This window comes from Plectropomus leopardus, chromosome 12 (assembly GCF_008729295.1).
Source record: "Plectropomus leopardus isolate mb chromosome 12, YSFRI_Pleo_2.0, whole genome shotgun sequence".
Lineage (NCBI taxonomy): Eukaryota > Metazoa > Chordata > Actinopteri > Perciformes > Serranidae > Plectropomus > Plectropomus leopardus.
This window is the reverse complement of record NC_056474.1, coordinates 17,407,562-17,433,525: the sequence shown is the minus strand read 5'-3', so window position 1 is coordinate 17,433,525 and position 25,964 is coordinate 17,407,562. Positions and strand designations below refer to the sequence as shown.

The 25,964-nt window shown below is 38.7% G+C and overlaps 2 protein-coding genes across 4 annotated transcripts; both read left to right on the top strand.

Moving 5' to 3' along the window:
- The first annotated feature begins 1,437 nt into the window (after window positions 1-1,437).
- Window positions 1,438-16,002, top strand: LOC121951123 (endophilin-A2-like). Of its 2 annotated transcripts, XM_042497351.1 has the most exons (9): window positions 1,438-1,633; window positions 7,433-7,501; window positions 8,620-8,836; window positions 8,926-9,059; window positions 9,295-9,453; window positions 11,056-11,159; window positions 11,598-11,731; window positions 12,146-12,205; window positions 13,704-16,002. In XM_042497351.1, the coding sequence occupies exons 1-9, from the start codon at window positions 1,589-1,591 to the stop codon at window positions 13,889-13,891; spliced, it is 1,110 nt and encodes a 369-aa protein (XP_042353285.1). In that variant the 5' UTR covers window positions 1,438-1,588; the 3' UTR covers window positions 13,892-16,002. The 2 variants fall into 2 exon arrangements, with proteins under 2 accessions (XP_042353285.1, XP_042353286.1); XM_042497352.1 differs by lacking the exon at window positions 12,146-12,205.
- Window positions 16,003-17,859: 1,857 nt separating this feature from the next.
- stap2a (signal transducing adaptor family member 2a) lies at window positions 17,860-24,584 on the top strand. 2 transcript variants are annotated; one of them, XR_006106382.1, is made up of 12 exons: window positions 17,860-18,253; window positions 19,101-19,172; window positions 19,252-19,371; window positions 19,448-19,504; window positions 19,599-19,750; window positions 20,738-20,869; window positions 20,960-21,029; window positions 22,009-22,111; window positions 22,212-22,307; window positions 22,387-22,515; window positions 23,820-24,005; window positions 24,254-24,584. XR_006106382.1 is itself a non-coding variant. In XM_042497349.1 (11 exons), exons 1-11 carry the CDS (start codon window positions 18,008-18,010, stop codon window positions 23,873-23,875), a joined length of 1,233 nt encoding a protein of 410 aa, XP_042353283.1. In that variant the 5' UTR covers window positions 17,860-18,007; the 3' UTR covers window positions 23,876-24,584. The 2 variants fall into 2 exon arrangements, 1 of the variants encoding a protein (XP_042353283.1); XM_042497349.1 differs by having other exon boundaries at window positions 23,820-24,584.
- The last annotated feature ends 1,380 nt before the right edge of the window (window positions 24,585-25,964 follow it).

Below are 25,964 nucleotides of genomic sequence, written 5' to 3'. Positions count from 1 at the left end.
ACACAAGTTAACAACAAATACAGAAAAAACGGCCACAAAGAGACCCAAAACAACCAAAAAAGACATAGCATTACCTCAAAAAGATACAAAATAACCATAAAACAGACAAAAACAACCACCAGGAGACACAAAATGCAAAAAAGACAATAAAAATACCTCAGAGAGACACATTAATGTTCAGGTTTACCCAGGAAACAGGTCTAAAAAAAGTTTTTTTCTTAAGCATTCAACTATCTCTCAAAGCTTTTGCTCCAGGAAAGTGTGATGAGGAACTATTTTTCTAAAATTTAATAAACCAGATTATATGTCAAGTAGGTGGCGTAGTGCAAAACAGCTAAGGCATGTATAATATTTTTTAAGCACTTTGCATTTGCAACTTACCACATTAAATGTTTGTATTTTTGTATTTCTTGTAAGTACCCTCTGAACCCCAAAACCTGCCAGCGGGTTTGAAAGGCATGTTTTCCTTTAAAATCACCAAAAAACAGCATTTATCATAGCCATAAACTGGAGAGAAAAGTGATATTTCAGTTCACTTTAGTTCAATGTTTTTATTCAGTAACCATACATAACAGAATAAGTACAAACAAAACTGTATAAACAAAAGTAACAGTTTATATATTAAGTAGTGACTAAAAAAAGGCTTAGGAAGACACAAAAGCTCATAAATGCCTTTCCACCTTTTTTTCCATTAAATTATCACAATCAAAAACTCTTTAACATATCTCATTTAAAACTTAATCAAAAACAAACCAAGTGCACTAACCAGGTCCTGTAAAACAGTATATATATATAATATATATATATATATATATATATACATATATATATATACACATACACATACATATACATATACACACACATACAAATAGGAAAATATATATATATATATATATATATATATATATATATATATATATATATATTATTTTTTTATATATATATATATATTTTCCTTTTTTAAAAATATATATATATTTATATGTATTTATTTATGGTGTAAGGAGCAGTGTCATGCATTTTCTCTCAGTCCCTCAGGGGGCTTAATGAAACCTATTTGTAGCTTCAGAGAGGGTCAAGATAAATAAAAACGAATAAATACATAAAAAATCTTCATTGATAAATAAAGATCAGGCCCTAATCAATAAAAAAAACAATCCGTTGCAGATCTACATGAACCTCGATAACTAACAAATGTCCTATACACAGATTCTCAAGAACGGCAGCAATTGTAGCGCAGTAGTCAAAAAGTAATGTTTTTTGGGGGGTTAATGGGACCTGTTAGTTCCAGTTAAAGCGAATTTCAATGTGTCATTTTGCAGAGAGAGAGGGGCGTTTGAATGCACGGTCAGGGTATGTGTGTGTATGTGAGTGTTTGACCCACTTTATCCACGGACGGAGCCTCCCACATGAAGCCCGAGCCAGGAAATTGTGGTTGCCTAGCAAGTTTTACATCCACGGTGCAAAGTTTGGAGACGTGTTGCTCGGCTTCTGCGGACTGCGCTCTACACTACAAACTACAAAGCTACTATTTAAAAACACATTTTCCCCAGCGAGGTCCTAGTGGCAACACTGACGGTGCAAGATGTCGGTCGCAGGACTTAGGAAGCAATTTAACAAAGCGAGTCAGGTAAAGTGCGACTCTTTACAACATTAGCCGGTAGCTGAGCTAGCGCTAGCTAACTTCGCTAACACTGTCGTTACTTTCATTGAGAGTATACGTTAGCTCTATGCTAACGTTAGCTGCTTTACCAAAGTGGATCGTTAATGGGTAGTTAACGATAAAACATGCTTTCTTTGCTAAACGCTAGCTATGTGAAATGCGTTAACTTGTTGAACAGTGTACGGGCCGCTATATTATTATTATAACACTCTTTAACGATGACAAATGTATTGTAACGTAACGTCAACGTTCACCTTCAGCGTTACGGTAATTTAGCTATCGCTAGCAAGTTGACGGTAGTTTACGTTACCGCAAGTGACGCTAATGTTAAAGTTGGTAAACGTTATTTTACATGGGTTTCCAAAGCAGGCTTTTACTGTAACATTAAACACTGAAGCACTGAACTTTAACTTATCTTTGGGTAAATTAAGTTTGTCAGCTGTCATTTGTTAACGTTAACTGACTTTACAGATTTTGTCAAACTACTGTAGATGGTAAGCTTTGGTTTTCACTACAGTAACGTTTAAGTACAAGATTAACGCTAATTTGTCCATATTTATGACTGACATAAAAGTCAGGCATTTAAAAGATGTTTTTTTTTGTTTTGTTTTGAGCAGTAGTGGAATGTAGCAAAGTATATTTACTAAAGTACTGTGCTTTAGTATGCACTTGTACTTTACTTTTTTTTTTTTTTCATTTCACTTTGGAAAATTTGGGATTTTTTCCCCACTACATTTATCTGGAAGCTTTAGTTACTTTACAAATTAAGATTTTGCATAAAAAAACATGAGTTCATAAAATATGATGTTTTGTTATTAATTTAATCACCAAGAATTTATTCAAGTAGAGCTGCAATAATTAGTTGTTTGATCAGTTGTTTTAAAGAAAATTGAAGTTCTTTTTTTTCAACAGGGCTTTGAGGTTTTCTTTATTTTTATGATTTTGAGTTGTCTCGTAAATAATTTTATTTTCTGTTTTTTTTTAGTTTTTTTTTTAAATTATCATTATCATTATCTTTAGAATTCTCTGCATTGGATATTGCTTTAATACTTGAAGTACATTTTCCTGATTATGCTTACTTTAACTAAAACATTTTCAATTCGGGACTTTTACTTATAACAGTATTTTTACAGGGTGGTATTGGTACTTTTACTGAAGTAAAGGATCTAAATAGTTCTTCCATCTGTGATTTTGAGTCACTGTATGTGATGGTTGGTGTTTGGTTTCATTGTGTTTTGCTGTTTAAACAGGAGGTATACATTAATCACTCAAGTGTTAATACCCTAAACTGAACAAACATGTTTGCTATCTCTAACTTGTTGGATTACACAATGTTATGAAAAGACTTCTCAAGACAAATTGGCCAATGTGTTGTGGTGATACTGTCATCTTTCAGCTTTAAGCGTTTACAACATTAAGACGTCCCTCACCTGTAAGTCGAGGGTGATATCATGACCTTCATTTTCCAGTTTTTGTTCATCTAAATGATCTTAGTTATTTACACAGCTCTTTAGACTAATTTATAAAGAAAGATCATAATGCAAAGCAAATCATATCTACTATTAATGTTACATAATGTCATACAGGCACAGATATGAGTTACTATCATCAGAAACTATTAATTACATTTTCCTGTTTTTAATGTTGGAGATACTGTGTCCTTTGCTGAACATCTCATTTTGGAATACAACTCTGATTTTCTTTTTGCACTGTCACTGTGAAAGACCTACAAACGTAAAACTGACAGCAAATGTCAACACTGATGCCAGATGGATCTTAAAGCTAAGAGATAGTTTATCCAAATGGAAGTAATTTGATGTTATGTCAGTGAAATGTCTGACTGCCAGATTGTGCACAGACATTCACAGTAGTATGAACTTCTTGGGTTTTTTTAAGCCATGTTTGTCCTGTGCTTCCAAATTTAAAATGGCACGTGTCCCTCTTAATAAAGAGATGTAACTGTTGGCTCTCGAGGCAGTTAAAAGTTAATTCTGCTACCACAAATATGAACCTCAGCAAGACATGGCCTGCAAAACCAGCAGCATATGTTTTGATGACACCTGCCTTGCAACAAGGTCCTTGCTTTGGCCTAACATTGTGTGATATGCAAGTGATACCTCCTGTCTCAGTGGGTGTGTTATGGCATCTGAGTTATGTGGGATATTCTGCCCAAACCAGCTTCCAGTTTTTAAGACTCCCATTTACCCGTAAGTACATTGACAGTACAGCAATAATAAACAAGGAGTGAGCTTTTGCAAAACTTAAGCAGTGCTGGTGGATTGCTAATCCCACAGTACAGTGATACTGGCCAACTCCCAGTGGGAAAGCCTCAACTACTGGGACATACAGTGTATCTGTTAACATATAGCACCTAAACTGTAAACGCTCTGTCCTCTGTTAGCACAGGCCTGGCCAACAACTGTTGTATCTGGCAATTCAGACTATGAAAGGGAATAAAACTGGGTGTGGGAGGACAATCAGCTCTGTAGAATTAGTTGCCTAACAAGCTCCACGTCTTACTGCCATAAAAAATATACTTGAGTCATTTAATGATTAACATATTATTGGCTAAGTTTCTCAGCAAACAAATATATAGCTAATATTGTGCACATGGTGTGTACGGTTTTGCACCTGCTGTTTCATCTTATTCTACATCATGTTATGTATTTTGCTTTTGTGTTATTTATCTATGAGACTAACTGCTCTATACCAAATGCCCCAATGACTGCGTCTTTTAGCTTTCAACAATTTTTGCTTTTTTTGCATCTTGTATGGGTGTTTCCCTTTTACTTATCATTCTGTGCCATCTCTCCAATTTTGACATTTTTGCGGGTCAGTGAATGCAGCAAAGGCAAAATCATCGAGTTATTTTTATCCTTTGGCAGCAATTTTAGTTGGTCTGCTCAGAGCAGATCAGTTGATGGATGAGGACAGGAGAAACAAACTTTTAGACCCATCGCAGTGAACTATTAACGTTCACTTTCACTGCGCCTGGTGCTCTGCAGTGACAGCAACACGCTGGTGACAACGGTGCGTTCAGTGCTCTGAGAGTGTGATGCAATGATTAACCATATGGTATATATATATATTTATATATATATATATAATTTATTAAAATCTATTTGTGGCGGCAGGTGTTTTTAATAGCGGCAGCCCGCCCGCCACAAATAAATGAATGTGTGGGGAAACCCTGGGGATATATCAACTATACCAGATGTAACGCACCTTATTCCTCATGGGCTGAATGAAATTACTTTATCACAACCATCAAGTTTAAATTGTCAATTTTTTTCAAGCCACTGGCACAAACATGATACATCACACACGTTTCCCTGCCCGTCCAGACTGCTTTTTCCTATGAGATGGTGTGGTGGTGGTGTGTGTTTTTTTTATCTGCAGGGCGCCAGACTGCAACTGCTTAGCCACATTTTCCAACTTTTGAGCATCAGTGTTCCTTACAAATATTGCAAATATATATATTGTAAAGTTGCTTGTTTGTTTCCTGCTCACAGTTAATATAATAATAATCCTAACATTTAACAGCGCCACTGTAACAGATTAACTTTCTGCTATCAGCTGACTTCAGTGGTTTTGCTTTGATTTATCTCGTTATAACAATACGTCTTTAACTTTATTATAACAGTACTTTGTCTAACTTTATCATAACTGCTTAATTTAACTTTGTCATCAACAGTTTATTTTTTGACTTTTTTCTAACAGTAGCTTATTTAGTAGTTTAGTATATGAGTAGTCTACAGTAATTTGGAGGAGAATATCAGAGTGGGGCGGCATTCTGCTTTTTTTTTTCATCTCTCTCTAAATCTGGACCTTTTTGCTGGTCCGTGATCACGGTATATATATATATATGTGTATATATATGTATATATATATATATATATATATATATATATATATATATATATATATATATATATATATATATATATATATATATATATATATATATATATATATATATATATATATATATATATATATATATATATGTGTATATATATATATATATATATATATATATATATATATATATATATATATATATATATATATTCCAGTAGTGCCCCTAATAACTAGTCCAGTGTGTGGTGGATGATCTAGTTGATCTGAGTTGTCATGTCATGCAGCATTACCAGATAAATTACATATCGTAGTCAGACCGGGATGGGCAGTTTTATAAGTCATGTAGGAGAAAGAAAATTATGTGCTGGCTATTATGAAGCCAGTGTGTTCGTGTTTGGATGTCATGAAAGTGCATGCCAAAGCTTTCACAGCTGGCACCAAGAGATTCATTAATTGCAATTAAAATGCTGTTTATCAGACATCATTATTAGGTAACATGTGGGACTAAATTATATCCCATGAATCAATTGGCAACCAGTGCTTTGGGCATTTTCCAAGTCACTCAGTTTTTCATAGATAATAACTTCACTAAGCCGGTGTATTGTACAAACTGGAGAGACTGATTGATCCATCTGGTCATAGAGTTTTCTGTGCAGTGTGGTGCCGACAGCTGCACCGAGCAGAACCAAATGAGAAGACGCACACACAATGAGTCTCTGTTTGGCATGCCAGCCAGCTGTGCTGGATTTTAGAGTTTGTTGCTCTGGATGAGAAATGGAGAACGTATGTCGCCATGTGTTAGCCAGGATATGAATTTAGAGCAAGATGAAGTTGGTGTGTGTGTTTAGTAAAAGGATCCATGAATGTGGTTGTCGTGTAGGAAACTGCAATGTGTGTGCTGACCTGATGGAAAAAAGAGAAACCTTCAGTAGATTTCCTTATGGAACGAATGGAGGTTCTCAGTTAGAGAGGAAAGTCCAGTGTTCAGCATTCACCCCCCCATGCAGACTTGAGGAGTTTCCTCTACTGACGGAAAACAAGGGCATGTCTTTGAATTTGAGAACTGTTTTAACCAGACCCGGAAAAAAGAGGATGGTGGAAATTGTTAAATATCTATTAAAGTTTGGAAACAGACAGTAGTGTGGTTATGAAGTCTGGTGAGGTCTGGTCTAGGCCACTTTAACAGATGGTTCTTACACTGTTGAAGTGCCCTTGAGCAAACCTCTGTTCCCGAAAATATGCTCTGTAGTTAATCTCCCACTTTGAAATGCATAAGTGGAAGACAATTGAAAATATTTCCAGCAGTATCAATACAAAATTTCTATGTCTTCTATTCCCTCTATATGTACTCTCTTAGGGATGTCCCGATCAGGTTTTTTTTGCTCCGGATCCTGATCCGAGTCACTTGATATTGAAATATTTGTTGATACTGAGTCCTGATCTGATACTTTACCTGGACACTACAGCTGCGCAATGCACACATCAAGTACTTCAAAGTTATTAAAATCAATCCTATGTATATGCCTGATGGTTGAACAGCCCTGCAGTGTAATGCAAGAAAAAATGTCTGCATCCAAACAGTTCCTTTAATCTTATTTTCACAAATCAATGAAATTAACAAACTAAAAATATTTTATATGGTTCTTCTAACGATTCCACTTAATGCAGCGTTTGTTTTTTCAATGCTCAAAATAACCAATCCTGAACAATTAAAATTCAAGCAATTGAATTTTAACATCCTATTCTCTTTATAACCAGGTTTGAATAAATCTCGTTGTATGTGGACATGCAATGACAATAAAGGCATTCATCATTTAAATACTCAAGCTGGTTACGGAGCAAAAAATTGGAGAATGCTTGAGATATCCATCAGTTGCCTTCAATATTCTGATGCTCTGTTCACAGATGGTGAGTGAGAAGGTTGGAGGTGCAGAGGGAACCAAACTGGATGAAGACTTCAGGGACCTCGAGAGGGTAACATACATACATTTTAAGAAAATATCTAAACGAAGAATTAGGGATGCAAGATATTGGATTTTTTGCCGATGTCCGATATAAAAACAACTCATTTGGCCGATAAATTATATTGATGATGGCCCACCAGTAGATGGAGACATAAAAAACAATTTTCAATCTATGTAATATTTGCTCATTGTGCAAAATAGGAAAACTACTTCAACTTAGGATTGATGTTTTGTACATATATATATATATATATATATATATATATATATATATATATATTTTGTACTTTTATATATATATATTTATATCTATTTATAATTATATAATAGTGCGTTAGGCTGAATAAAACTGGACTTTTAAAATACACTCAAAAGTCGAGTTAACAAGTTAGATTTGATATGAAATCATATCAAATCTAAGTTCTCAAAGTTGGACTAATACATCTAGATAATCCAGGATGTTGATTTACTCTTTCAACCAGACTGAAACTGGCTTAGGCGTTGTACGCATGCTCCATAGTCTGCACGATGGGCTTTGACCTGGAAGTCAAACGGCATAAATTTGTAGAAGAAATACGGAACAAAACAAGAGTAAAAAGTAATAGAAGAAAACAAGTCGAGAGGAAGGTAAAACGTGAAAAAGTGATCCATGTTTTCACCGTTCCACATGCAACCTGTTTGCGACCTGCTAACTCTTTTGGTATGTGACATAATGGGTCAAGTGGAAGAAGTTCCAATAGCAACCAGCTGAAAGGGGGCATGTCGCCGCACATACTTCCGTCAGTAAATCAATTCTCCCCCAGTGCTGCTTGTATACTGACACACACACACACACACACACACACACACACACACACACACGTTATTGGTTTCTGATATCAGCAGATTCCAATTTCATTTTAAAGCCCATATCTGCAGATACCAATGACGTGCCAATATTATCGTGCATCCCTACTAAGAATATAGCATAACAATATGGTTTTTGTTTTACTGAAAGGTAAATGATGTCACTCAAGTTTTCCTTGTTCACTTAAACACTCTCAGAGGCATACTGCTCAGCATGTGCACACACATATAAATTGTATTTCTCTCTCTCTCACACCCTCTGTCTCTCACCTGTACCACAAGAAAGCAGATATTACCAGCAAAGCAGTGATGGAAGTCATCAATAAAACCTCAGAGTACCTCCAGCCCAACCCAGCAACGAGAGCTAAGCTTACCATGCTCAACACTGTGTCCAAAATCCGGGGGCAGGTCAAGAGTCCGGGCTACCCCCAGCCTGAGGGCCTCCTGGGCGAGTGCATGACTAAGTATGGACGAGATATGGGCGAGGACACTAATTTTGGTAAGAACAGTAGAGGCACTTAGAGGTTAAAGGGTGGAAGAGATATTTCCATGCCCCACACTCCCTAATTCTGGTATTTTTGTGTGCAGGTGGCGCTCTAATGGACTTCGGGGAGTCAATGAAGAGGATGGCCGAGGTCAAAGACTGTCTGGATATTGATGTGAAGCAGAACTTTATTGACCCGCTGCAGGCAGTCGCTGAGAAGGACATCAGAGACATTCAGGTAGAATCAAAGAAGTAGCATGCTTCTGCACATACAGGCCAGGCATTGACTGATAAGCTCTGCAGTCTTAGTATGAGAAAAAGTATTCATGGTGCATAACAATGAAATTGCACGCAAATGCTTAAGTCAAGTAGGTTTCTCCAAACTATCATAAAGAAGTGAAAATACTTGGATAGTTATAGAATATCATCTGTGTAAGCTCATCTTCCCAATCTCAACTCTTTGACCCCCTCAGCACCACCTGAAGAAGTTGGAGGGCCGCCGTCTCGACTATGATTATAAAAAGAAACGTCAAGGTAAAATCCAAAATGAAGAGATCAGGCAGGCCCTGGAGAAGTTCCACGAGTCCAAAGAGATGGCTGAAAGCTCCATGCACAACCTGCTGGAAACAGATGTGAGTCACCTGTAGACTAAACTTGATTCACAGTGTATTGCAGATTGAACCTCAAGACCTACTGGACTTGTTTATAAAACGCTGCTATGACTCTTCTTTTAATTCCTGGTTGATCTGGCATCAGTTGTTTAGTTTTTCCATTAATCTTGTTGCCAATAAGGACGGCCAAGTAATGTCAACATGGCCAAAAGTGAGCAAACACCATTATAGATATTATCATCTGTAATAGGATTAAAGTAATAAATAAGCCATCTGACTGAATCTGTGCCAGTGGAAGTGGTGCATCACCTTAATGGATGGTTTTGATAGATTAGTAGAGTTCACCTGGCATGGTTTTATAATGCTGTCTATTTTTTATTAATTTTTATTTTTTGACGAGCCAAAATGTATTGAAAATTATGTCTTAAGCCACTTTCCATCTGGACAAAAAGACCCACTTATACCCAATAACATCTGGCATTATCGTTAGTGGAAGAGTTACAATCGACAATCATTCCTGGGATAAGTGACTTTGCAGTATTCACAGGCATGTACTGTCTCTGTTCAGCAGTAATGGAAATATGACACCCACGTCGACATGTTCAGTTTTTGCCCCTATTCTGGTGTGATGTAATGACATGACAAATTCACATTTGCCATCCATCTCCATTCAAGCAGCACTCACTCATTCCAAATTAGCCAGGACTGAGTTTGATAGAGAGACTGAATAAGGAACAGATGGAAAGAAGTATCCACAAAAACATTTTCTCTGGCCTCCATGCTGCTTTCTACTGTTTACTAGCCTGTTTTCCAGCATGTTTGCGTCATCGAATGTAAGACACCGGTGTAAAAAAAACACAGAGGCATAGCCATTTACTGCCATTAGCAATAGCGCCAACTTCTTTACAATTTTTAGGAGGTTTTCTTCCATTAAAAAAACCCTGCAATACACGTTAATTTTGGCAGAGAATGGATATTAAATATTCGGGGGTGCAAGGAAAATCTCATGGTTGCCAAACCATCTCCTCTGTGCCAATTCTTTGAGATGCTAGTCTAACAGCTTCATTTTTTTTGTAAAGTGACAGGAGAAATACATTTAATGCAGTCTGATACAGTTACTGCGATTTGATTTAAAGCATTTAAGGCTGAAACGGATAGAGTTGAACTGGCTTATTCTGTAATGGTGCATTAATGCAGTAAATTAATTTTATCCTCTAAGGAACTAGTAAGAAAAGGTCAAAATGTTTTGTAACTATTATCTCTGTTTCTACTTGAATTAGAAATGCCTTTTGCTTTCTGCTCATAGCTTCTCAGCTAGCAAGCCATGTTACATTTTCAAGAACAGTACATCTCAGGTGACATGTCTTTGTTTTTTTCCACAGTGACTTGCAGTAGTGTGAGCTTGTCAGACCTGTTATTCTTGTTATTTACCCTTTTCATGCCTGCCATTATGAGATTTTTTTTCTGTGGTGTTATTGTGACAAACAACACAGATGTACTGATAAACAAACAGGAATTATGAGAGATGGGAGTACAAATGGTTAACCAGTTAGGAATGCTCTGAAGGACCACTGCTGTTTCTGTGTTTTGTCTTGCTCTGAAATAGATTTTGTGTGCATGTAGGTGGAGCAGGTGAGTCAGCTGTCTTCTTTTGTGGAGTCTCTGCTGCAGTACCACAGACAGGCCGCGCAGGTCCTCGAGGATCTCTCTGACAAACTGAGAAAAAGGTCAGAGCTGTGACTATTTGTGGAGTATGGCATGCCTTTTGTATGTTGAGGCTGTGTCCTCTGGCTCGTGACAAGGAATGATTCAGCAGTGCCAGATTTTTTTTTTCCTCCATCTGATTGCAAGTAACGAATGTTGAGGGAGAGCTAATGCTAAGCACAAATCACTTGTTTTTTACTAAAGAAGATGGATTTTAATCATTATCTTTGGCTATGAATTTGATATAATTTTTTTCCCATTACAGAAATAAAATATCTATTTCACTTTTGGATAAATAAAATAAAGTAGATTGGTTTTCCATTTAATAATTTGGTTGTTTAGTTGTTGTAACTGGATTATAACCCACAAGAAAATCTCTTTGTTAAACCAGCCTATATGTGTATTGGTTACAACTCCTACTTGTGGGCTCAGAGAGGTTTTTTTATTCTTATTGTATACAGGGTGACCGAAGCTCAATCTCGTCCAAGGCGTGAATACCAACCCAAACCCAGACCATCCTATGACTATGGAGATGTAGAACACTCTAATGGAGGATACTCACCAGCTGCAACATCGCCTCCAGCCTACTCTGCTGGTAAACTTACTTTCGTATATTTTGTGAAAGTGTGCTTAAGCGTCTGTGTCCAGGTTTCCGTCACGTGGTAATAACCGTTTTTTTAAACAGGGAAATTTGTCAAAGTCCGACATTTAATTGGCTGCGGTCATACTAAGCCAGCATCCAACTGGGCTTCACATTTTGCAACGTTAGACACTCAGATAGCCTGCCTATCTGTTGTTTTTAGGATCAGTAAATACCGATAATATTTGACTGAAATTTATCCTGTTTGTCTGTGGAAATTTTCCCAGACACGTCGACCAGTATCAAGTTTTCCAGAAACGGAAAAACTGATCTGTATGTGTATATGTGCAACACCTTTTCTTAAAATGGTATGTGTGTAAGGCAGTCTCTTTCTCAAGACTGATGTGTCTTTCCCTCTGCAACATTAAGCACCCCCAGTGCAATATCCAGGTCCATCCTTCCAAAGAACCTCCATCAAGAACAGACCGCGTGAGTGAGACAGATGAAGATAATGTGTCATGTACACAGAGCTAGAAAGTTTCACTACTTTCACTCACTCTGGTGCACAGCCGTGTGGCAGAGGGGTGTATGCATGTCTTTGGGATGTTTAAGCATTTCACTAACATTGTTGAATGGTGTTTGTTGGGTCCACTATGTCCAGTCTGTCAGGTTCCCACTACAAGACAGGGCTTTTTAGAGTGAGAATATAACTCTGTCTGACCAAAGCTGCAGATATATACAAATTTCAGCAAACCAAGTTACAACTTTGTTTAAGTGATCATTGACCGTGGTGGTGGTGTTAATCGAAGTTACCAACCCCAATCTAAAATTTTAACAAAAGTCCTGCAGTCATGGTTTTGCTGAATTGTATGTATTTGCATACTTGCTTGTTCACGAACTGATGAAGCTTCTGAACCTCAAGAAAAATCACAGCATGTAACACCGTTAACTTTACAGATTTATTGTCCTCTTCTGTCATACAGGAGAAAATAAATGTCCTGGGCCTAAAACTTAAACAGCGACATTATGGCTTCAATAAATAATTTAAAGGGACAGTTCATCCCAAAATAAAAAATAGATATTTTCTCTTTCCTTTGGTGCTGTTAATTGATCTAGCTTGTTTTGATGTGTGTTACAGGGTGTTGGAGATATCAGTCATAGAGATGTCTGCCCTCTCTTCAATATAATGCTACTATGTGGCATTTGGCTTGTGGCGCTCATTTGAAAAACTCAATAGCAATGTCTCTTTGCAGGAAATCATGACCTGGTTATTCAAGATAATACAGGCCTTGTTCTGAGCAGTTCATGAAGGAACTATTTTCTTTTTTCTGAGCTAAACCCACTAACCATATCAATGCATACAAGGAAGCATGCAACTGCTTTTGGACGAGAGGCTTGTGTTTGCAACAGTATTAACAGCTTCCTTCTCGGCTGAGCTTTATAACTAGCTCAGGTGAGCTAGATAAGCTAGCAGTAGATGCATGCTTGCTTCTGCACTGTGATATGTTGTCAAGATGTTGTTGAGTTTTTCAAATGTTTTTTTTTTTTGGCATTTTGAGCACCACAAGCCGAGTGCTATCTAGTTCCTATATATTGGAAAGAAGAAGAATCTCTTCGTCCGATATCTCCAACAATCGGTAACTCACACCAAGACAATCTAGACTGATCAATAGCACAACGGGTAAAGAGGAAAACCAAGTATTTTTGACCTTCGGGTGAGCTTTCCTTTTTAAGTGGTGTAACATGTGAGTACATTGATTTTGATCTTGAGCTTCAGAAGGATACTTTCTTGCCACAGTGATACTAACTGGTAAAGATCTTCTGTTTTAACTTGTTCTTTTCCAGAATCCTATTGGAAAACACACTTGTGACAAAGGCTGTATTAATCTTACTGAGGGGAAATCATCAAATCTTCCTTTTACAAACTGACAGTATTTGTTCTCTCTCCATCCTTTTGTTTTTCTACTTCCTGTGTCTCTCGCTGCAGCTGAGCCGTGCTGTAAAGCCCTGTACGACTTTGAGCCAGAGAACGACGGAGAGCTGGGCTTCCAGGAGGGTGAAATCATCACCTTGATCAGTCGGATCGATGAGAACTGGTATGAGGGATCCATTCGCGGCAGATCAGGACACTTCCCTAATAACTATGTTGAAGTGATGGTGCCTCTGCCACACTGAAAACAACAAGGCGAGAGGGGAGCGGTAGGCTGGAGAGTATGTAAAGAGGGGTTGGTAGCCGATTATCAGCTCTCAGTAACCAAAACATATCTTTTCTTTATTGCAATTAAAGGGTAAACATGTCAAGACAGGGACCTAGGATGTATTTGAGTAAAGAGCTTTCTTTAAAATTCTGTCAGTTTATGTCAAGATATTAATGGACAGATAGATGTTCAGTCAGAAAAATGAAGGCATGATGTTTGGGTGCACTTACAATTTGCCAAGTTTTTACATTCATTCTCTATGCACCTGTGCACTTTGTACACTACACCCCCACCACCGGAACTAATGAAGATAGATCGATAGAGAGTGACATCTGTAAAATGTGTCCAGCAGTATCCGCTGACACTAAGAAGTGCAACTACTTTATTCTTAATATTTTATATATTCACAAGATGACATCTCTTCTTCTATTTATTGTTCAGATTGGTACTACACACATGCATGTAAACGAACGCGTTCTTCCAAACGCTGGTTTCTACACTCCCAGTTTCACTCCTGTGCCTTCAGGCTTTAGTACTGTTGTCATCGTGGACTAACTGGCGTCACCATGGAGGACTGACTGCCTTCTGTAAATGTTTGATACTATCCTCCACTGCCACCTGGTGGTCCTGGAGATCATTCATGACTGTTGGTCTGAGTGGCTCTGTTGTATGGCCTCTTTTATCTCTTAGCTGAATCCACATCAGGTGGCTTGACAAGTGCTTCATTGTGGGATTTTTTCTTTCAAATAATTATAGAACTTCAATAATAGCTGGAGCTTGTCAGTAAGTGACATTGACTGACTGTTGTATTAAAGGGACAGTTGACCTGAAATCAAAAATAGATAATTTTTCTCTTACCTGTAGTGTTATTGATCAGTCTCGATTGTTTTGTTGTAAGTGTCAGAGTTTTGGAGATATTAGCCGTAGTGATTGTCTCTCCAATGTAATGGAACTGGATGGCGCTCAGCTTGTGGTGCTCAAAGCACCAAAAACACATTTGGAAAAACTCAGCAGCAATGTTTCTTTCCAGAGATCACAACCCGTTAACTGATGAAAATCTGCAGACCGTGTTGTGAGCAGTTTTACATAGTAACTATGCTTTTATACTGAAGTAAGTGCATCTGCTCATGGTTGAGAGGCTCGTGTATGAGATGTTCATATTAATGGCATCCTCTTTGGCTGAGCTGTAACGTTAATTCAGTGGTGGTAGCTGAGCTATCTGTAAATTCATGCTTTCTTCTGTGTAGTGATTCTTTTGGTAGGAGTTTGGTAGAGAAAATAGTTCCTACATGAAACTGCTCACAACAAGGACTGTGGGTAACTGGGTCATAATTTATTGAAAGAGACATGCTTTTTTTGTACTTTGAACACCACAAGTCAAGTGTCATCTAGTTCTGTTACATTGGAGAAAAAGCACACAGCAGATCTACAGCAGATATCGCCAACACTCAGCCACTCACACCAGAACAGATCATCTAGATTGATCAATAGCACGTTCCCTTTAAATTTTCATTCATTTTTACACCACCGGTGATCAGAATGCTCAGTTTTACAAACAGCCGTTTAAAAGCCAAAGAAAGTTGTTTTGTAGTTGATTCTAAAGAGCTGCAGGGTGTCCGTAAATATGTTCAGTTTATAACCTTTATTACACTAATTGTCCTACGTTGTCAATTATTTAATTCACCTACAGCTCTTCCAATGTTTCTCACTGCACTCCACTCTCTTCTCTTAGAAGAGAGGTTGCACAGGTTCCACGTTGGACACTGTTTGTCAATAAAAGGAAACATGTCGTGCAGCCTCATACACACAATGCTGCAAAATGAAGTTAAAGTGTTTGAGATGATCATATGCAAGCATCGTCTTTTCCATTTTATTTACTTCACATTTTATGAAGAAAAACATTTTGGTTTGATTAGATTGCAACCTGAAGCTATCCTCACCTCCACTCCAAATATGTTTCAACACTATACTAAAGCCATAAGCATCCTTTTTTATTTTCTCAGGCTGTGTTGATACTGCTGGCAGTGTCGCTCACAATGTTTTGTGGGCTTTTACCCAGTTGTTTGTCTATTAATGTTCAGTCTGTGATTTGTTTTCCCCCACAGTGCAGGGGTAAGCTTGGCTTTATTACTCAGACCTATAATTTGGAGCATGGAAATCAGTCTGCCATGTATTGGGTGTGTTTGTACTTGCCTCAGTTTTCAGGTTGAAACAGTGCACCAGGCCTGACAAAAAATGCTGCATAACTGTCTCCAAACTATTGTGCACAGAATTTACTAATAATGAGGAACTCACAATAGGCGGTTTCAGTTTCAATTAAGTCTTTTACAAGCAGACTATGAACTGTGAGGGTTTGCGCTGTTCACTAAAATACCAACTTTCTCCAGTTGTCATGATCCCCTTGTTAGTCCGCCCCCCGCCCTACTCATCTCTCCCATCTCTGTTAAAACTGGGAGCGGAACAGACAGGTCTTTTGAGCAGGGAAGGGCACACAGCAGTGGATTATCCCCTCCATCCCCCCACTGCTCTTTATTCACCACCTGCCCCTTTACCCCTACCCCCTTTTCTCATTATCTGCCCCATGGCAATCCCATGGTGCCTCTGGAGTCTCCTGGTCCACTCCTGGAATAATCTCCTCATTGTTATCACAATATGTGCATCTTAGATTCCATGTTTGTATGTCTCCTATGTTATACGTATTATGTGCAGGGGCCAGGGTCTTTAGCTGTAAGGAGTCGTATCTGTGTGGTTCAGGTGTGGGTTTACATGCCTCATTACACTAAATCAAAAGCAAGTTTGAGAGGGGAGAGAAGGGTCAGAGGTTCAGGTTGAGCTATTATGCAGCTTGTATTATATTGACGATGAATAATGTGGAACAAAGGGCTAAGATCAATGTTTGTGTTCAGCTGAAATAGTTGTTTAAATGCTGCAACTGACATTTATTGCAACACTACATTCTGCGATGTATTGCATCCATAAGCAAGAAGTGTCTCTTTGGTCAGTGTATTTTTTGGTCTTTAAATGTTCCTCACAGAGACAGAAATGAGAGAACAAAAAACAGTTATTTGATTTTCATTTCAAAATCCAACAATGAAAAATGAAAAACAATCCATTTTTTGTTTTGGGGGTCAGAAATGGAGTATACAGATTAGAAATGCCACGTAATTTCCTTTTTCTCTTATCCAAAAAATAAAATAAAATACCAAGAAAACAAAGATGAAAAAATAATTGTTTTTTCATTTTCTGAAACTTGAAGTTTTCCTAGGGAAAAAAAAAGTTCAATGCATGGGTGCTAAAACTAAATTAGTATAGCAAGTGAGAGAAGCAAAGATTGAAGACTAAATTTATTGTTATAACTAACATTGCAATGGTTTTGAAACCATATTCTGACATTATTTTAGACTTAAACAAGGTCTATGATGTACAGAAATCCATGACTGTGTGGTAGTCAGAGGTTTTTCTGCAAGGTGTGTCAGGAGATGCTGCACCGAAAATGGAAGATTTTTCATCAAGTAACCATTTGTTTTCTTTTTCCATTTGTTGTTCTGAAAGGAAAATTCATAGACCAAAAAGCACACTGACCCTCTTTGCAATATTGATGAATGAAGTATTATCTGACGTTAAAGCTTTATTTTATTATGCACAATTTTAATGGAATTTTCTGTATTAAAATGTAACTGCCTTGCATGTCTTCGGTGTCTTCCACAATGCCTTATTTTTGTAACTGTGACACTGTGGGGAGACTAAAAGTGGGATTATCCTGGATTATCTTTAGGATGTATGGATTACCTCTACTAAATGTAATCTTCTGTGTATTGTATATTTTTGTTACTATGTAAAGGGGAATGGATGCTTTTCATTTGCTTCTTCAAATAAATATTAAGTAAATTGGCTCTGAGTGTGTCTTTACAGCTTTAATTGATGCAGAAAATATCATAAAGGTAGGACTATTTCTTTCACATGCACTTGGTTGTTATTTAAATCTTTTGATAATTGCACTTTTTTTTTTTTTTTTTGCTCAATAAACATGTCTATACTTTGAACATTTATCCCCCAACCATCCAATTTCTAATCTGCACAGCCACCCGTCTGTATGATCCCCAGACACAGCAGACTACACCAGCCAGCTGTTGGATTATTGCCACAGCACTATCTCATCGGGGAAGGCGTGTCACTCCCCGAATTACTCAGCGCCCCTTTGTCCTCGGTCGGTGCCCAGCCAGCGACACTCATGGCGGCTGCACCCGTCAGGCAGCGCTCCGGGCCGGGTGGACCCCGGGCGCAGCTCCCGCCTTGCTACTACGAAGGATACCTGGAGAAACGAGGACCGAAAGAAAAGGTGGGTTCTCCCGGTGCAGTGCCATGTTGTTTCCAATGCATGCTGCTGTGGATAGCGGTGGTCAGTGTGTGTGTGTGTGTGTGTGTGTGTATGTGTCTGTGTGTGTGTGTGTGTATGCACCGGCTGATCCCCCATTCCCAGAGAGCTGTCAACTTCCTTATTGTGTTAGAATGGGCGAGGCGAGACTGAACATTGCTGGGGATTGTTTCACATAGCGGATCACTGATTTGTTGTTTTAAATCCGGTTTTGCAGGACGGGGAAAGCGTGCAACAATTTATGAACGGATCACGTTGTAGGCTATGAATCGTGGATTGCTGTCTAAACATAGCATGTCATTTAGATGACATCACTTGGACGATTCGTGGCTGTGTCTTGATAACTAGGCATCTGTGTCACCTACAGTATGTCTGCCAAGCGTTTTATTTACCCAGAGTTCAATGATGACTCAGAAATGATAATCTCCAGACATATTCTGATCTCTAAAGTGCATTTCTAATAGCTCAAATACTAAGTTGCATACAGTAAAATTGATAATATTCCTCAATCACTCTTATGCATTTTATTTATTTATAATCTGACAATCACAGAAGGGGATACCCTCACCTCCCTCCAGGCACACCCTGTCATTAGGCTCATTTAAAGGCAATATAGACATGTAATATGAGCCTGGCTCAGGTGCAGGGTATTGCACTGATCCATGGCCACAGATTGACAGCAGCTGTGACTCACTTCCTATTCATCTCTTGGGACAGGAAATGTGGGGGTGATAAAAAGTGAAATATCCATTACACACATGAAAAAAGAGCAGCCCTTGTTTTACATACATGCTTATTTTTTATGTGGCAGGCGTCCAGGCGGCTGTGGACGTGTCTCTGTGGGAATTCTTTGTATTTCTTCAATAACGCCAAGGACAGTCATGTAAGTTTCAGTCGTTGCACATTTTGATGTTAGTGCACCCTAGTGTGTTGATGCTGAAATGTATCCGTGTGGGTTACAGTATGTGGAGAAGCTGGACCTAAGTGGGTTTGTGTCCCTGAAGGACGACTGCAGCCGAGACAGGAACCTGGAGGCAGCCAGACTCATCCTGCGCATGAAGGATGGAGAGACCAAACTCACAGTAATGCCACTCAACTCACACACACATTAAAATTTACACCTTTCATAAGATGTAACAGTGCTGTTGTCTTTTCCAGGCACCTAACTTGGAATCAAGGGAGCTGTGGAAAGGTTTCCTGTACTCTGTTGTAGATGTAAATATTCACCTTTTCCACACTTGCTACTCTTGCATCTATCTGTGTCTTTCTTGTACATCTTGAAAATATTCTCCCTTATGTCCAATCACAGCTGAATGTACCATCCTGTCTTACGTTGCTGCCGGGCCAGCTGCAGATGCTGAAGGAGGTGGTGGACAAAGAAAGGTCAAGACGGAGAACTCGCACTCCCACGCGTGCTCCTCCCTCGCCCCTCTCTGTGCCTTTAGTAGGGGAGATCCCGGCGTGAGTTCTCTGGGTTGTGTTGAGAGGATGCACTGTAGCTGTAATACCTTTAAAGAAATACCTCAACCCCCAAATGATTTGTGTATCGGTTAATTACATTGTGTTTTGTTCAATTCATAGAGATAACTTTATTTTTCTCATATACCTCTGATGAACTGGGAATCCAAAAATGGAGAATAATCTTTGAAAATTGAAGTCATAAGGGTCCGCATTTAAAAACAGCAATACTATATCTATAAAACCATTGAACAACTCTCACATGACTCCTGCAGTATAATCCAAGTCTCATCTATTCAGTCGTATGCTCAGTACTTCCCAAAGGCATGTGTTTTTGGCAAAACCTTAATATTTAAAACTGAAGAGAAAGTGCTTTATTCACAGTCAGACTCCAGTGACAAAAACAATAATTTTACCTCTCTGAATGTGAAAGCTGCGGGTCTATCGCTGTCTCGACCAGTTAGTAAGTTTGTGTTATTGTGTGACTTTGATGTGTCAGAGGGTTAGTTCAGATTCACCAAAGTCACACAATAACACAAACTAACTGACTGATCCAGACCAGCAGCTCCCGTGCTCAGTGAGGTAACATTACTTTTTGTCAATAGAGTCGGGCTTAGAAGAGAACACTTACACTTTCACCTCAGTTTTACAAAAGGTTTTAGCAAAAATGCATGTGTTTGGGAAATACTGAACATACGACTGGATAAATGAGACTTGGACTTGGAGACTTGGATTACACTGCACGAGTTGTGTGAGCGTTTGTAAACACATGTTTTTATACAGTGTTGCTGTTGCCGTTCAACTTAAAAAAGAATTTGATCCGGTTTTGGATTCTTTGTTCACCCGAGGCATGCGACAAAAACATTTTCCTCACAAATTCAGTGTAACATGCGGTGAGTATGTGGTATACAAATGATCATTTGGGGGTTGAAATATCCCTTTAATGTGTGACTATATGGCTATTACTAATTTGTGTGTGTGGCTATGCAGGTGTTTCAGACCGGTGTCTCGAACAGAGGCCGAAGTCCTATTAGAGAGACACCCAGACTGCGGCAACATGTTGCTCCGTCCAGGCAGAGATGGGTGCTCATTGGCTGTCACTACTCGGCAGGACCTCAATGGGTAAACACCACAGCTGCAAATATCACAGTCAGACAGACACAAAATTCACTGCACATGTTACAAATGATCTGTTCATCTCTTTGGCTGCAGGTCAGTGTTCAGACATTACCGTGTGACTCAGAGGGACCAAGGTGGTTATGTCATTGATGTGGAAAATCCTGTAAGTGTTTAATACTGGCAGACATAGTTAAGGGCGCAGGTTATGTTTCAACATCTGGACGTACGCATATAAAACGGGAGGTTTGGGATACTCAGTCAAAAGATTTTGAGCATCAAACACTTAATTTCCTTCAGTCTGGTGATTCTTCATGCACCGATTTATTGTGTAAAAGTCTTGAATTTTATCAAAAGATATTAAGTGTACACATATGGGTACAGTTTACATGTTAGAACATTTCTTAACGTGATTTACTAATGTTTTTAATATTATATTATTATTGTGTTTTTACAGGAGAAAGCTCGGTTTAGGGGTGCATCAGTTGAACTTTCCAATATTATAATTCAGGCTGATATCAGCTGATCCGCTGATACTATGTACTGATCAAATACCTGTGCTTTCTTTTCACAGATTTGTAATCTAAATATCACACTGTGTCATCACAGTTAATTTAATGTAGGTAACATGAAGCCAGTGATTTCTGTAAGTGGTTGCAAAAACCCCACTGAATTTTATAATAACAGTTTAAAGAAAATGTATTTAATGTTGTTTATCTGCTGAATAACTATACAAATCTAGCATATTGCATTTCACTGGAACTGCATTTTTTATGATTTTATGCAACAAATAAACTGATTGATAGATTAGACCAATGCATCACTGCCATGGAGATCAACATTTGAAATGATAGAAAACACATAACAAATCTGTCAAGTGGGAAGTTCAATATTTGATGATGTAAATCTCCATATGGCTGTCTGTCTTGTCAAATAAAAACACCATTTCAGAAGTGACAAATTGTCGGAAGAAAATGTAGTTGTAACTTCACATTTCCAGTTTTTGGGAAATGGCAGAAGAAATTTAGAACATGAAAATGACACATCCGATTACTGATTTGATCAGCAGTGTCTCAGACTGAATATCAACAGCATTAACAAACCAGCAGCTTTAGGTTAATAATACAACATGTTCCCTCTCCCAGATTCCCTGTGCGACTCTTCATGAGGTCATCGACGCTCTGGTAGAGAAGACAGCGGGAACTCTGCAGCCTTTTCTCCTGGAGGAGCCCTACGAAGAGAATATCAGTGAGGCGACCATGCAGCGCACACATATTGTCAAGCTTCTTCTTTTCTTGGTAAGAAATCAGTGAGACTGACAACGTTTTAATTCCCTTTGTGTCATCAGCATACGTTTCCGCCAATGATGAGAATGGAGAAAGGATCCTCCACACTGCCCCCTCCAGCCCCCTGCCAAAGGCTCCTGCCCTGCCTCCAAAACAAGGTTTGCCTCAGTCACATAAACCACATGTAGACGCTACAGACAGACAGCAATAATGATCACTGCTTTTAATCTGGTGCAGATCGTTGGCCCGGCAGCCCCCTGTCCAGGTCTCCTGCCCCTGACCGCCGTATCCTGACCTCACCGGTGCCGGCCTCGCCCACCAACCCAATGAGACGACTCATCCTCTCCCCTTCCCCTCTCACGCAGAGTGAGTAGACAATGAGCGTCTTAACAAACATTGACATTTGTGAGTAGTCGAGTGCCTACTTGTGTGACATAATTGCGGTAAATGCAGCATAAGTGCCTAGAAACCATGGATGGATTACTGAGCAGGCCTACTGGGTACAGGCCCAGGGGTCCAAGGTGTTAGGGCCCCCTGGTCTTCACCTGCAAAATGTCACTGTAATAATCACATATAGACCAGGAGGAGACTCAAAGACCACAAAGACATGCAAATGAACTACAAAGAGACACAAAACAACTATGATGAGACATAAAGTAAACACAAGGAGATACAAAACAACTGTAAAGAGACGCAAAACAACAACAAAGAGACACACAGTCACAGTAACTACAAAGACAAACAAAGAAACTACAAGGAGACACCAAATGACTACAGATACAACAACCAAAGGAGACACAAAATAACTAAGAGACTCCAAATGACTACAAAGAGACACAAATGACTACAAGAGACTCACAAATTACAGACTCACATAACTATAAAGAGATACAAAACAACCACAAGGAGACAAAAAATACTAGCGAGAGACACAAAAAACTAAAAGACACTTAAAATGACTACAAAGAGACACAAAACAACCTCAAGAAGACATAAAATCGCTACAAAGAGATAAAAAATTACTGCAAAGAGTCACAAAACAACAAGATCCAAAATGACTAGACACACAAAATGCCAAAACAGAGACACCAAATGACTACAGACACAAGACAACGAAAGGAGACACAATACAACTAAAGAGACTCACAATGACTGCAAAGAGACAAAACTACTACAAGGAAACAACAATGACTACAGAGAGACACAGCCAATTAGAAGACACTCACAATGACTAGAGAGAGACGAAAAGATGACAAGGAGACACAAAATTACTAAAAAGAGACACAAAATTACTACAACAGACTCACAATATCTACAAAGAGACACAAATAAGTAAAAGAGACACAAAACATCCAAAGAGAGACATAACATAACTACAAAGTGACACAAAATTAATACAGGAAACACAAAATGAGCACAAGAGAAAAAATTACAACAAAGAGACTCAACATGACTACAAAAGACACAAAACAAACACAAGGAGATACAAAATAACCACAAAGAGATGCAAAATCACCATAAAGTCTGTGTGTCTTAGGAAAAGTGGTTGGGCCCAATGCGTATCTGCGCTCAGGGGCCCAATGTCTCATAATCTGCCCGTGTTAGAAAAATGTCGGTCTATCTGACATATAAGAGACCTAACGTGATGTCTGTCATCTGTCTTTCCACAGCACTCAATGAGGAACTCAAAATTAAGCTGGAGAAGAGACGAGCCAGTCAGGAGTGATTTATCAAGAGCAACAACTTCCTATCACAGCATACTCAATATTCAGTGCCAAACCCCTTCTCACCGCAGCTATGTATTCATCCTGTGCCTTCTAGGTGGAAGACAAGGGACTACAAATACCGCCACTCTGGTAGGGAGATACAAAATGTTCTGAGTTTCATTTTTTGTTGGACTTAAATGGTTAAATGGACTCTGGTTAGCTCCTTAAGAGCAGGACTGGTTGGTAAACACTGGATTATGTTCTTAAAACCTCATAAAACGCCGCCTGCCTTGGTTGGGGTAATGTTCCACTTGTGCTTTGTTGACTTGCATAAAGCTGTATACAAACTGAGAAAAAAAAATAGTGCAGCAACCGATAATTTTCTCTCACTAAATCAGTATGACTGGCAGCTAAAGCTTATTGGAGACGCAGTGGCACGTTCAGGACCACCAACTGAGCCTGATGTTTTCCTGTCTGAGCCCCTGTCTGAGCTGCTGATGTTACTGCTGCAACACCGGAGACTAAGGACAAACAAACTACAGACTGCAAAGATCAACACCGGAGCGACAAACTCTGACCTGAGCCCTGAGACACTTTATCTGCTCTGAAAGTAAAATAAACCAGGCGTGCTCAGATTTCAGCTCAGCAGTTCCCTTCACTCGCCTCATCACATGTAACATGACTGAAAAAAACTGTCTGAACACAGTTGAGTTGGACAGAAACTGAAAACTGCACAATCTCTGCCTGCTGCTCACAAGTGTGTTTTGTGATCGATGAGCAACCATAAATGTATTGTTGATTCAATGACACTGTTGGCGACTTTAACTGTACTGTTGGTGCTTATTTTGAAGTGTTTCCTTTTTTCTGCTACTGTGTATGTGCTACTGTATGGTGCTATGATTCACCAGCGCTCAGACCTGCTGGGAGGCCCCCGGGTGATTTCTGTTCCTCCTCAAGACGAAAAAATGATCTACTGTTTTCATATGTGAGAGTGCCCTCTAGTGGAACGGCTGTCAGATAAAGGATATTACTGTAATACAAGTACAAAACACTTAAATGTAGCAAACTGAACCTGGCATGGACTTACAAAGTATTACACCATGCCCTACCTCTCTACCTTCAATAACAAAATTTTAATTTATGACAGGTCTGAAGGTGCTTAAACGGTAGCAACAAGTATTTCTACACTGATATTTAGGCCAACTGACCAGTAGATTTAAAGTGCGCGAGTATTAGTGGCAAAACAAACTGATAAGTGTCCTCTTACAATGAACAGTTTCTTGTATGTTTGTACATGACGTGTCGTGTCAACTTGATCACTATCAAAGAATAGTGTTTGTTAGATATCAAGGGCATTAAATGGTTTTGCATGGATGTAATTTAACCTTGTGCTTTCTCAAAAGTGCACTACGTTTTTTTTTTTAGCGTCAGGTTGTTAGGACCCACTGATTGAACGTGACAGTAAGGAAATTAGGTAGTGTTGGAGTTAATCATTTCTTAGAAAGAGTGCTGGACAATCTGTCCTGTTTTAGTCAAACTGACCCATAGTCAAATCTTGTCAATAATGTTTACTACAGAAAGATAAAAGAAAAGGAATAATGTGTCAGTAAAGATTTGCAAAAGTTTTTATTGTATTTTTTTCACAGTTTAAGTTGGAGGTTAGTGCATTTATTAAGTTTTCCTTAATCCCTCAGTTGAAAAAAATTCCATGATATCTCACACACACACACACACACACACACACACACACACACACACACACACACACACACACACACACACACAGAAACGCTCCACTTTGGTGCTCACATTTATGCGCCAAATGTCCCCTTACAAGAACAGGCCCATTGGCAGGTATGTAAAAATTTGTTAGTTTAAAATCACTTGTTGAGTCTATAATACAGCTTAGGGACTGTTTTATTTTTCCTTCTTTTTTCAAGTAACTATTTAAACAGTAGATATTTCAGCATAGAAAATGGTCGAACTCGATGTCTCGATTTCATTTGTTAGGGGCTAAACTAAGAGGAAAGAACAAAAAGTGTATACAAAAGGTCAACAACAGTACAGCACTGACAGGAATAAAAGCGATAGGGCTGGCAGATCTCAAAC